This window comes from Psammomys obesus, unplaced genomic scaffold (genome assembly GCF_907164565.1).
Source record: "Psammomys obesus unplaced genomic scaffold, mPsaObe1.curated_primary_1811, whole genome shotgun sequence".
NCBI lineage: Eukaryota > Metazoa > Chordata > Mammalia > Rodentia > Muridae > Psammomys > Psammomys obesus.
In genome coordinates, this window is record NW_026593755.1 from 1 (window position 1) to 13709 (window position 13709).

Below are 13709 nucleotides of genomic sequence, written 5' to 3' on the forward strand. Positions count from 1 at the left end.
CCACTGAGCCATCTCCCCAGTCAGGGTCAGGTCATCTAAGTGCCACCTGGTTACAGGGAATGTCCTTTAGATGAGCTCAGCTTGCAGGACAAAATGGAGCTCACCAGTGACCCCCAGCCTGTCTTCTATTTGTGGTGACTAATTCTCTCTACAGAATTCCTCCAAGATGGAAGGTGCCTGAGGGGAAGGATTCTCTTTCTGATACTTTATCTTTGATTGAATAAGCTAGTCAGAACACTACAAGCTTTAACCTACTTTTTTCTCTGTATTTCAAGGACAGAAAAGAACTTAAAAGTTGTCTAAATAAAACATCAAAGACTTAGAGACCTAGGCAGGGCTAATTCGGCCTTTAGACCCACTGAGGAAAAAGAAGCAAACAGATGTTTGAGTTTGAGGCCAGCCTGATCTACACAGTTACTTCTGAGACAGAAAGTGCTTCTCAGAGAAACCCCATCTTAAAAAAAAAAAAAAAAAAAAAAAAAAAAGAAAGCAAAAGAAAAAATAGAAAAAATCAAGGGGAAATAATCCTTGTTGGACCAGAGAAAATTATTTTACTGTTTACATTTCTATGCCTTCTGTATTGGTAATTAAATACCTGACACGTGTAATGTAAAATGTAGCTTCTCTGCACTCAGATTTCCCCATCCAATAGAGGGTGTGTAAATCCTGGTTTCCAAAAAAGCTATAATTGCATTTACAGAAAAAGCATTTTCAGATTCTCTCATGTGTTAGCTGGACAAATATGTGTTTAGACACCATCACACAGGACACAGAGGGAGACCAGTAACTGACTCAACTACCAAGGAAACCCTGTGGGTCTTCTCTATAAGAAAAAAGCAACGACGCCATCGTTCTAGTCTCAGCCGTGCACACTTATGTATGTACATCAGCTTGCATCTGGGATGGGAATGGCCTTTAGGCACTAGAAGGAAGAGGATCTGGAAGAGCCATTCTTGGGCTCATACAAGTTTTTGATGTGTCCTTAAAAGTTTTATAATAAGTAAAGATGGCTTTAGAATAAGGCTGAGGTTGGGGAGACATTCATATCCCAAGTCTCATATGGTGTTTAACATGCAGGAATGAAGCAATCAATTACAGAATAGACCTTCACTACCCATGGGCACATGGAGACAAGCAACACTAGAATTATCCTGGTCCATGTTTGGAACTTGCTCAGGAGGCAGAGTCTCTGTGCTCACCATCACTTCTTCTACTCCTCCCTCACAAAGGATTTATGAAATTGAAGGAAGAGACTTCCATTCTCCTTGGCCACAGGCTGGCACTTTAGGAAAGTAAAAATAAGGCAGGAGCTGGGGGAAGCTCAGAACACAGACACTTGGTTAGTGTTCATTTTCTCACCTCACGTCCTTCCTCTCAAATAATTAAACCCTAATTAAGCTTGAAATAACTTCTGAGCAAAACAGATGTAGTAACTGTGGGGACAGAGGGAAGCTGCACTTCAGGGACTGAGGCCCTGCAGAGGCCTTCCTTCCCCTGACACCATGACAACATGAAGCTGAAAGTCCACAGTACCTGATGACAGTCAAGAGCCCCACAGGTCCAGACAGTACAAATATGACCCGGCAAGTATCACCTTCCCAGAGCTGCTCCAGAGCCTGTCTGCACCACAGAGGTCCAGGGGAGACCATGGAGGTAAGATCATCCTCAGCTGTGCCATGGAGAGTTTCATTAAAGCTAGAGTCTCTTTCTAACTAACACAGGGAGTAGTTAAGAGGCCATAAGCCTTGAGTCCTCCACTTCCATTCTGACCCTGACAAGGTCCGGGGTCCAATGTTGTGGAAGGAAGTGAGTTCCTAGAGACACAGAAAGGGGACACATATGTTGAGGCATTGCTCTCCATCCTCAGGCTGGGGTATCATGAAAGAGCTCTGGGTGTGTCTTTGCCTAAGGTTACTCCTTCCTTTCTTAAAGGAATATATAAGATATAGGAGATTGACGGATGTCTATCAAAAAACCATGATAAACTCCTGGAACATTAGCATTAGAAAGACTCAGACAAAATCATTGTTGTTCAAGGCTACCCTGGTTTTCATTAGAAATCTCTTTCTCAAAAATAACAAAACAAAAGAAAGCAAACAAAAACTTTTGTTTCAGACTCCATGTTTACCAGCTTTGTGACTTCAACCGTGTCACTGGTGTTTTTAAAATGGGTCCTTTTTTGTTTTTCATGCATTTCTGCTTTTCAAATATTGGCACATGTTTTCTTTTGCAATAGCATTAGAGCTCTCAATCTGAAGGTTTTCATTTTATATCCATCCCTGTAGTCTCTCAATCATATTACACAATATTATACATGTTTATCTCAACTGTCGTCATTGTATGCCTGGTGGAGAGAGAGAAGTACAAACCTCTGAGTGTAACAGTTGCTGTTAACACCTTGGAAATCCTGCTAAAGAGCTTCAGCCTGTGAACTGGCACATCCCCAAACAGCTCACTGTAACTTTATCCCAGCAAACAACAATAATCTCATTTTGGTTTTGTTTGTCTGCTGCTTGCTTGTTTGCTTGCCTGCTTGCTTTTTAGAAAATCAGGATGAATGCATACAGCCTGACTAAGGCTCTTGGCTTTGGTATCATTATTCTATTATCTAAACACAAATCCATCCTGCTTTTTTAAATTAAATTTTTATTTTTTATATTAATTAGAGTTTATTCACTTTGCATCACAGCTGTGGCATCCACCGTACTCCTCTCCCAATCCCACCATCATTCCCTCATCTCCTTCCTTGCCCCTCTCCAAGGTCACTGATAGGGGAGGTCCTCCTCCCCTTCCATCTGAACCTAGCTTATCCAGTCTCATCAGGACTGGCTGCATTGTCCTACTCTGTGGCCTGGCAAGGCTGCTCCTCCATCTGGGGAAGGCAGTCAAAGAGCCATCCTGTTTTTTAAATTTATTTCCTATAGCATTTCCCAAAATAACGTGGTGGTCGAGTTTCTTTCCTTCCTCTGACAGCCCACCTCAGTAGAGAGGAATCACATATTAAAAGGTCAGAATCTGCTCTCAAATGTGATTTCAAGTTTTGAAAATGGAAGAGAGGACTAGATAACGGGAAATACCATGAAAGAAAATATTAAACCAGCAGAAAAATGTTAATATTTTCCATCAGGAGAGGGGTAAATTATTACAGGGATTTTGACAGATTCTAATCTGTCAAACACTTATGTTAATGAATGCTGATGTGCTTTTTATGAATGTCTGGAGCATATTTCATCATGTGCAGTCATTTAGGATGGTATTGTGATTCTAGGATGAGCTGATGCAAGTAATTTTTTTCTTCTTTGTCAGAAGAGCAGTTGAAAGGAAATACTTGACATGTCTAAACCCATGAATTCACTGCATCCATATATAGCATCAAGCTAGGATCATGAGAGTGATACATTAGATCATCAGGACAAAGATCAAAAGAAATCCCGTGAGTTTAACAGGAGGGAGCAAAGGCAACAGAAGCATTCTAAGTACTCAGAATACACACAAAACCATAGAGCCACTGAAATACCCAGATTTCCCTTCTTTTAGAAAAGATGTTCAAAGCTTGCTGTAAATCCCCGAGAAAACGAATACTACATGCAGAGGTCTAAATTCTGGAATCAGCTCAGACTGATGTAGAACAAAGCAGCCTGCCTGATAAACGGGGAGGAGGAGAGGCAGGCTGCAGAGGAGAATGACAATTCATACACACAGACAGACATACACAGAGAGAGAAAGAGAGAGAGAAAGAGACAGAGATTTGGAAAATTCTATTTTTCTAGTGTAGAATTTAAACAATATTCCTTAAAAATTAGTTTTGAGTAACACTTACCAAACTCACCTGTCAGAGCACACACATTAGCTCAGAGTCCACAAATAAAAGGGGGAGATTCAGGTACCTAATCTACAATATTACCTGTGTCCACCACTGGCCTTTGAACAACAGATAATGATGTTATGAAAAATGTGTTTTTCCAAAAGGGATATTTGCTCAACCATGTTTATAGCAGCTTTATTTGTAATAGCCAGAACCTGGAAACAACCCAGATGTCCATCAATGGAGGAATGTATAGAGAAATTGTGATATTTTTACACAATGGAATACTACTCAGCAATCAAAAAGTAGGAAATCATGAAATTTGCAGGCAAATGGTGGGATCTAGAAAAGATCATCCTGAGTGAAATATCCCAGAAGGAGAAAGACAAACACGGTATATACTCACTTATATAGACCTATAAGATATGATAAACATAATGAAATCTGTACACCTAAAAAAGATAATCAAGAGAGCAGACATGGGGTAAGATGATCAATCCACATTTAGAAAGACAGATGGGATGTGCATTGAATGTATGACAGGATTCTACTGAGCGCATTTGAAAGACTCTAACTAGCAGTGTTTTCAAAGCAAAGACTCATGATCAAACCTTTGGCAGAGTACAGGGAATCATAAGAAAGAAGGGGAGTTAGTCTGATGGGGAAAGGATAGGAGCTCCACAAGGACCAAATATATCTGGGCACAGGGTCTTTTCTGAAACTGATATTCAACCAAGGACCATGTATGGATATAACCTAGAACCTCTACTCAGATGTAGCCTGTGGTAGCTCAGTAACCAATTGGTTTCCCATAGTGAGGGGAACAAGGACTATTTCTAACAGGAACTCAATGACTGGCTCTTTGGCCTTCCCACCCCCCAAGGGAGGAACAGTCCTGTTAGGCCACAGAGGAGAGCTTTGCAGTCAGTCCTGAAGATACCTGAGAAAACAGGATCAGATGAATGGGAAAGAGGTCCCCCCTATCAGTGGACTTGGAAAGGGGCACGGTGGAGACGAGGGAGAGAGGGACTGGGAGGGAATGAGGGATCGGGACACGGCTGGGATACAGAGTTAATAAAATGTAACTGATAAGAAAAAAATAAAATTCAAAAAAAATGTGTTTTTCAGATACATGTCTGCCATTACTAATAACTTCATGAAAAAGTGTTTGCATCCTTGCATCCTGGAAACAAGTTTTTCTACCTAGAAAGTTAAACAGATTTGATGTTGATTAAAGACATAGTTTTTCTCCTTATGACTATGGTTGGCATCCTGGGGAATAATTCTGTTTCTGTGAATTATATGTTCAGTTTATTGGAAGGCTCTGAGAAGAAACCCATACACTTTATTCTGATCCACTTGACATTTACAAACATCATATTCCTTTTTGCAAGAGGATTGCCAAAGATAATAGCAGCTTTTGGGTTGAGAAACTTCCTGGATGACATGGGCTGTAAGATCATTGTTTACCTGGAGAGGGTGGCCCGTGGCCTCTCCATCTGCACCAGCAGTCTCCTTGCTGTGGTCCAGGCCATCATCATCAGTCCCAGAGCATCTGGGTGGAGGAGGCTCAGACCAAAGTCTCCATGGCACATCCTTCCATTCTTCTCAGTCTTTTGGATACTCAATGCTTTAATAAGCATGAACCTAATCCATTCCATCAAAAGCATAAGTCTGAATATATCTCAGCTTAAGAATGACTACAACTATTGTTATTTTATGCCAGAAAGTCAGGAAATAATATGGATTGTTCTCCCTCTCATGGTGCTCAGAGATGCAGTGTTCCAGGGTGCCATGGGAGGGGCCAGTGGCTACATGGTATTTCTTCTCCACAAGCATCACCAGCATGTCCGCTACCTTCAGAACTCCAAGCTGCTCTACAGAACTCCCCCTGAGCTGAGAGCTGCTCAAAGTGTCCTCCTTCTCCTGCTCTGTTTTGTTTTCTTCTACTGGACAGATTGTGCTCTCTCTCTATTTTTAAGTCTCTCTTTGGGACACAATTCTTTGATGATAAGTATTCAAGATTTCCTGACTGTTGGTTATGCAGTCCTCAGCCCCTTTCTGTTGATTCACAGGGATAAACTTCTCCCTGATTGTTGGCATGCTCGACGAGAGAAACTGAGAAAATATCTCTCTCATTTATCTCTTTATTGAGTGTGAAAGAACACTCAGTTCTGCAATATTGTAGTAAGACAAAATCCCACAAAGCATATTAAAGCATGTGCTTATTCCCAGACAATCTTCCTGTGACTCAAGCCTTGCCCAAATGTAATGAAATAAAAATTTCAGCAATTAGCAATGATATAGAAATTTTATTTTCAATATTGTGGCCCATTTGAAGGGACATTATTTTTTTTTAGCCTTCCTCTATTTGGGTTCAGTTTTTGTGCATGAATAGTTTGCATGTATGCATGTCTATGTAGAAAATTTATGCCTGGAGCCTGCAGCTGCTGGGAGAGATCATCAAATGTCCTATGACTGAATGGCTCTAAATTAATATATGACTGCTGGAAATTCGACCTGGGTCCTTTGGAAGAGTAGCCATTGCTCTTAACTGCTGAATTATCTCTCCAGCACTGAGAAAGTTAATTTAATTAAGATTCTTTTTTCAATGTATATAATTTTTATTTTTCTTTTTTCTTTTTCTTTTTTTAATATTAGTTACAGTTTATTAACTTTGTATCCCAGCTGTAGCCCCTTCCCTCTTTTCCTCTCACTCTCATCCTTCCTCCCTCATATCCTGCCTGATCTTTTCCAAGTCCACTGATAGGGGAGGTCTTCCTCCCCTTCCATCTGAACCTAGCTTATCAGATACCTTCAGGACTGGTTTCATTGTCTTCCTCTGTGGCCCCACCAGACTGCCATTTGCCTTAATGTTCTAGTGTAGCACAATATTAAGTTAAACATTATAAAAATACATTTCACTTTTTAAGAAGACCGGTACCACACAATCTTAAGTTGACAGTTACTAGAAATGCAGAGAACAGATTCTTCCCGTTTTCCCATTCCATCATCCCTGTCATGTGACTTTTAGGTTCTCAGGAGCACTGGGAAAGTCCTTTTAGGTAACACTACTGTCACAAACCAGTATTAAACTTTTTTCCCCAAAGCTAAAACATGGGAGCAAGAGAGGGTAGGGGGAGGTGAGGAGGTGACCCTACTCTGAGATGAGCTTCTACAGCTGACTGAAGATGACAGTGAGACAAGTGAACTCACCACAGCAAAGAAAATTTGATCAACAAGTAAATGACAAAGCTAGGTTCCTAAACTGCTAAGAAAACTAGTTTTGATGCAGGATAATTATAGCCTAGTCAGACCTTAAAATAACATGATAGGACACTAGGAAACAGACTCTCTCAAACGATGCCATGACGAGTCTGGAGACCATGCTCCTGTCAGGCCTCACTGGCACAATGCTATGTAAGTACCCAACTGAAAATGAAGCTTCCAACTCTGGTTCCCGGTCACTCACTATGACCGGTACTGAACATCATGGTGTTTGCTAGGTCTCCTTGCCTCCTGAACCCCAGACTCCATCTTCCCTGATGCTACGCAGGTACAACCTGTTGACCCACAGACAAGGGAATCACAGTGCTGAGAGAACACTGGAGATGTAATGGCACAGGCTTACCAAGAAGCAGAACATTGGTGCTGACTAGAACCCCAACAGCCTCCAGAGCAGGAGGACCCAGAGAGTCCAGAAATTGCATCGAAAGCAGCATCCTCAAGACACTATGCACTGAAGTTGTCTCAGGGAGGCTCCTGCCTGCTCTGAGCTGTGTGAGTGCCACTCCTGAAGGGACACAGGACCATGAAGGGCTGCTCACCAAAGATCTCCATCAGCTCCCTGCAGTTCCTGCCCAGGATAAGGAGAAAAACCCCAACAGTTCTGCAGGGAGTTGGTTGAACTGCCCTCTCTGCAGCTGAGAACTGTGCCTGGAGGGGAGCCAAGACTGCCTGTGTTCCTTCCATGGTCCTAGAGCTGAGACTCTCCAGAGGATTTCAAGAAATTGACCGCTCTGTGGCTCTCTATAACACAGCTCTTTGATGAGGTAAACCAGGTTCTTCATGATTTGGAATATATTAAAGTCCACGATTATGGTTAGTTTCTATTTCATCTTGTCACAAATTTGAATCTCCTGAGGAGGGAGCCTCACCTGAAGAGTTCTTCTGTCCTGGTTGATGTCGGAAGAAGCACCATGGCTGTCGGTGACCCCTAATGTAAGAGCCCAGGTTAAAAGAGTGTGTCAGGAAAAATCATTCTTTTATGAGTGCTTGGCCTTCCCTCATGCATCTAAGTACACGTGCTCTGTTTCTGCTGCCGGGGCTGATTCTCTTGCTGAGAGCACAGCCAGAGACTCTAAAGTAAACCTCCAGGCTTCAGGAGACACATGGGGAATCACTGAAGTGCCTGTGTGTGGACTAATTCCAGTTGTGGCCCCCCTGAGAAACAGCTATCGTGAGACTACTCAAACTGCTGAGGTACTGCACACAAGGACTGAAGAAGATACTGGGTCTCACCATCTCTTGTATGATTTAGCTCTTGTTACTAATGTGAAGCTGACTTAATAAACTCTAGCATTATATCTGCACATATAGATCACATAATATGTTATATCATACCATATCATATTACATATAGTATTTTTCTCCTCTTGGTTCTGTTCCTCCAGAGAACCCTGCCAAGAACAGCCACCTTTTCAGAGTATTTTGAGTATGGCTGAGGAGGATGGCTCTCTCTCAAATGATCTCTTGTGTCTTTACATGCCATATCCACTATCCTTGTTAAGGAGAGGGCAATGTGGGTGCCAAGGAGAGGTCAGTAGCTCACCTGACAATTCTGTCAAAAGCCATTTTATTTTCTGTAATTTCTCTTGTATTATAAAAAAAATAAAAACAAAATATAATTAACCTTCGACAGATGTAGTTTTGATAGGAATCTGTACTCTCACAGGTAAGCTAAATTAGCACACCAACTATTTCTTCAGTGTTGGATGAGTAGAGTGAAAGCCCTGAAGTCCCAGTGACTTCCCAGTGTACACTGCAGTATTCACCCCAGTGACCGTGTGCACACTGGTTCCCGGACTTCCTCCACCTGAAGGCAACTGTGCACCTGTGACCCACAGCTCACCTGCTCTCACCTCCCTGTCCAAGAGAAGTGCAGTTCTTCTCTCTACTCTCTACACTCAGTGGGTCAGAGGCATAACTATGGGTTTTTTCTTTCAGAAATTCCTAGGCAATGTTTGTGAAAGCATGATTTTACCTAGAAGAGGCGTCTCTAAAACTTTCCAACTATTCTTCCTGTCTCCTTAGCATGGTCCAGGCAGTCAACATCAGCCCCAGGACCATCTCCTTCAACCACAGACTGCATGACAAGTTCTTGCCTATTTACTCCTCTTTTGGGCCTTTAACGTTCTGATCAGCTCCAAATCTATCTATTACAACACAGAAATCAACAACATGATCAGAACAGAACTTCAGGTGTGTTATGGGTACTGTACTCTCCTACTGTCACTTTTCTATACAGTGTGTGAAAAGGACACAGGCTCAGTATGAACTATAATTTACTAAAGCTGCTACCAGGATAACAGTCTCTGAGAGAAACTTGAGAGTGCCCTGGGAAAGTGGATGTGGGGAGGATATTTAAAGGCAAAAACATAAGAAGGCCTTGAGCATCACCACAAGCAAGACAAGAGCCGTTCTGTTCTGCCAAGATTAGGTAGTCAAGGTGACTTCAAAACCGTCCATGGATGTCTATATCATAAGCAGGTTACAGAAGACAAAAGCCAGTTAGTCATGTCATAACAAGTAGATGGTCACAACTGTGCACTTCTGGCTGGAGAAGAGGGGGGATCCCTGAATCAGGGTTACTAAGAACTTATCTTCCAGGGACTAAAGCCAGGGGAAAAAAGGAAAAAATAGTAAAAGTTACCATGATGGACACTCAGCATAAAGTATAGTATCTTTAGTCATTACATCACTGTCTAGGGTCTTGACCGAGTTTATTTTCTCTGCCAGTTAAAAAATGTAGAGCCAAGGAAAAAAAAACAGCCAACAAAACAAGAAAGACTTTTATTAGAGATGAGGACACACACACAATAAGACACACAGAGAGAAGGGCCCTCTGCAAAGAAAATGGGGGACTTGGGAAGCCAAAGCCCGGTTTTTGCTTAAGGATAGGGTATGATAAGGGTCTTTGAGGGGTCCTCTTCACTTCCTTTAAGCTTGTTCAGTTTGAACAAAGAAAAAGAGACTGAGAGGCTCACAAACTGGTGTAAACATGTTCTGATCCAGCCTTGAACTTGTGAGGTCAGTCCACAGGCAAGGGGGCCTCATAACAGGAGAAACAAACCTGCCAGGCTTCTAGGCTTTTCACTCTGGACCTGGATGTTTGCTCTCTATTATTTATTTTGTTCCTTCGTCTCTCTGTAAGGGACCTAACTCCCAGCCTTATGTGCTGTCCTCACAGATAGCGAGTTGAGGGGTTTCTTGTTCTCTCTTTCTCTGTCTCCCTCTATCTATCTCTCTCTTTTCTCTTTTTCCACCTATTCCCCTTCCCCTCAACCTTTGTCCTCTCTCACCCTCTTCTTCCTTCCTCTCCTCTTTGTGACATAATCTTCCTAGTCTCATGGGATTGGGTCAATGGTACCTTATAAACTGTATAATGGTACATATAAAGGTCAATGGTACCTGTATAGACATCACAGGTGTGTCCTCTACCTTCACAGCTGTAGATTAGCAAAGAGTTCCAGTTCAAAAATCAGGGCTGGACAGTGTTCTCATTCTCATGACCTGGTTCCTTATTTTTTTATCAAGTATGTTTTATTTCATCCTTTCATATGGGTTGTACCTGTTGGCCATTTTGGAAAGCTCTTCCATATTAGTCAAACTGTGGCAATCCCGATAAGTGAAGTTCCAGAAATAAAGCAAATTAATTTTTATTTTCTTGTGTCCTTGTCTTCTGACCTAAAGTAAACACTAACCCTGATTAAGCCTAACAATAGACAATTGGAACCAGAAGGAGAAAAAAAAAAAAAAAAAAACAAAACAAAACTTCTTCCCACCCATCTTCCTGTGAAGAATCTAAGAAGAAACAGCACTGTGCCCAAATCTCTCTTCAGAAACCCTGTGTGCTGCTCTCTGTGCCCAGTGATAATAATGCTTCTAATAAACCCCATACCCTCAAAAGATAATCCATCTCAGTGTCTCCCTTTAACCTTACACTTGAAACATTCACTACCTCAATACAGGCTTCTTCAACACTAACTGATAAGATATTTCAAAAACTTGGCTCTGCTGTTCTCTGCCCCTTTGTCCTGATGAAGGGAAAGTTGGCATTGCTAAGTGCTGAGGCATACACTGACAAATGCATCAATTACTATTTATATCCATTCTTCCATGAACAAAAAGTACATGTATATCCCTACACAGAAGGATAGATTCTTACCCACCTCCCTCACCCCTATACTCATGTTGTGGCTTTCCATCTCTTAGGAAAAACACAACGGAGATGATGCCAATGTCAGGAAAACAGAGCTACAAATCAAGAAAGAACTAATGATCCTCTGTATTTACATCCCCTCAGTGGGCTTCCATGGTTATAGGGTCAAGGAAGTTCCCAGAACTTCCTATTTGACAAGGAATATCCCAGGAGCCATGGGCATGAGACCAACAGGAACAATGGTGTCCTGATGGAGCTGTCCTGACAAGAGAGCAGACAGTCTCAAGAGAGACATGTGTCCCCACCATTTCACTATCAGAGTATTTATCCAATAAATCCAGTGCATTAACATTTGCTCAGGGGTCATTCCCAGTCTTAGGGAGGAGAAAGGCAGAAGCCCGGGAACCACCAGAGGAGGAAGTTTCACACAGATGAGTGACACCTGCGCTTTTCCTGGATTTTCTTGCTCTCATAAAGTTGTGACTGAAGGGCTCTAGCAGGCCTGAGCATTGCAAACACAGGCTCAAGTACGGCAAACATGGCACTTGTAGGTGTAATGAAAGTTTTGGTTTCCTTTAAACTCAGTTATGTTATGTAAATATGTTTTTGTTTTAATCCCAAATGTGGGATTTTAGTTGTGCTATAGTTTGTCCACAGCTGTTAATTGTCTCGTGTGGAGGGTGGCTCTTGCCCTCACGAGGGGTGTAGTCTAGGACTCTGACAGTATAAATATGAGTGCCAAGAGAGAGTGAGATAGTGGGCAGTGTGGCAAGCGGTGTTGGTGTGAGGCGTCTAACAGTTTGGAGAGACCCGAGAGATAGACGATGTGGCCTTTTGGAATAGACAGAGCAGAGAAAAGCTTCAGGGTGCAGTGGCCAGGAGGAAAATGCCTGTGTCTGCAGTTGACAGAGACTGGTGTAGAGCCCTAAAAGAACCCTAACAGCCCTAAACTGTTGGGCCATTGGGAGAAGTAAAGGGGCCCTCTTTCCCCACTAACCTCTCTCCTACATAGGCTTGGGAGGTTGGAAGGGAGGTTGAGGCCTCAACACCCCAATAAAGTAGAGTTTAAGAAAGAGTGTAGGTTTTGACCTTTCCATTTCTCTCTCCCTTGCTAACACATTAGATTGAACTCCTGAAGCTAGCCACCAAGTTTTACTCCCTTCTTTGGGAATAATATTTGTTATACCTGACTCATTCCTAAGATCCCAACTATCAAAACACCAAGGTCCAGCCATCAATATTCATTATTTTGACTATCCTAATGAAAAAAAATAAAATAAAACCACAATCAAACCTTACCCAGGCATTCTAGCTTGTTCTAACAAAGACCTCTCTATTTTCCCTCTTAAAATTAACACTTGCAAAGCTATTTGCTGCCTTTTCTGCCCCATTCAGATTCAGCCATTTTGTCTTTCACCTTCCTTGGTAAAGGATCTCTTTGAGTTTAGTTTGGGCTTAAACATTGCTGTTTGGGTATAGTCTGTGCCCAATCAGGATCCAGAGGGGAACCACCTGCTGTTCATGGGTCCCTTCTGTAACACTGCTAGAGAGAAGCAGGGAGAAATGATGATTCTTTCACTCCCTGGTTTTGCCAAACAACAAATAAATCCATTTGCTTAATTAGTTTATTTCCTTAAGAAAGCAGTGCCCTATGAAACTCTTTGCGAATTCCTTTTTCCCTGTGTGTGTTTTGAATGTGTGTGCATCTTTTCGATTGGGCTGGTACATGTCTGTGTGTGCATGTATGTGTGTTGCACACCTGCACATTTGACACACATGCACATTTGTGCTCATCTGCATGAATAAGACTGAGGCTGATGTTGGTCATCATCCTGTCAGTCAAACACAGAGCACAGCAAATGGCTCATCCACTTCCCAGTTCCTCTAAGGAGAGCCTGTCCCTGGCTGGAATTACAGGCCAGCAGCCACCCCTCCAGGCACTGAAGTGAGGTGGCACTCACCCTTGGAAGCAGAGCACTGTAACCACTGAGCCATCTCCCCAGTCAGGGTCAGGTCATCTAAGTGCCACCTGGTTACAGGGAATGTCCTTTAGATGAGCTCAGCTTGCAGGACAAAATGGAGCTCACCAGTGACCCCCAGCCTGTCTTCTATTTGTGGTGACTAATTCTCTCTACAGAATTCCTCCAAGATGGAAGGTGCCTGAGGGGAAGGATTCTCTTTCTGATACTTTATCTTTGATTGAATAAGCTAGTCAGAACACTACAAGCTTTAACCTACTTTTTTCTCTGTATTTCAAGGACAGAAAAGAACTTAAAAGTTGTCTAAATAAAACATCAAAGACTTAGAGACCTAGGCAGGGCTAATTCGGCCTTTAGACCCACTGAGGAAAAAGAAGCAAACAGATGTTTGAGTTTGAGGCCAGCCTGATCTACACAGTTACTTCTGAGACAGAAAGTGCTTCTCAGAGAAACCCCATCTTAAAAAAAAAAAAAAAAAAAAAAA

At 42.2% G+C, this 13709-nt stretch overlaps 1 protein-coding gene across 1 annotated transcript; it reads left to right on the forward strand.

Moving 5' to 3' along the window:
* Positions 1-5029: 5029 nt before the first annotated feature.
* Positions 5030-5886, forward strand: LOC129684220 (vomeronasal type-1 receptor 3-like). The gene is given in 2 exon segments (XM_055617300.1): positions 5030-5771; positions 5774-5886. Coding segments are annotated over 2 exon segments (855 nt in total).
* The last annotated feature ends 7823 nt before the right edge of the window (positions 5887-13709 follow it).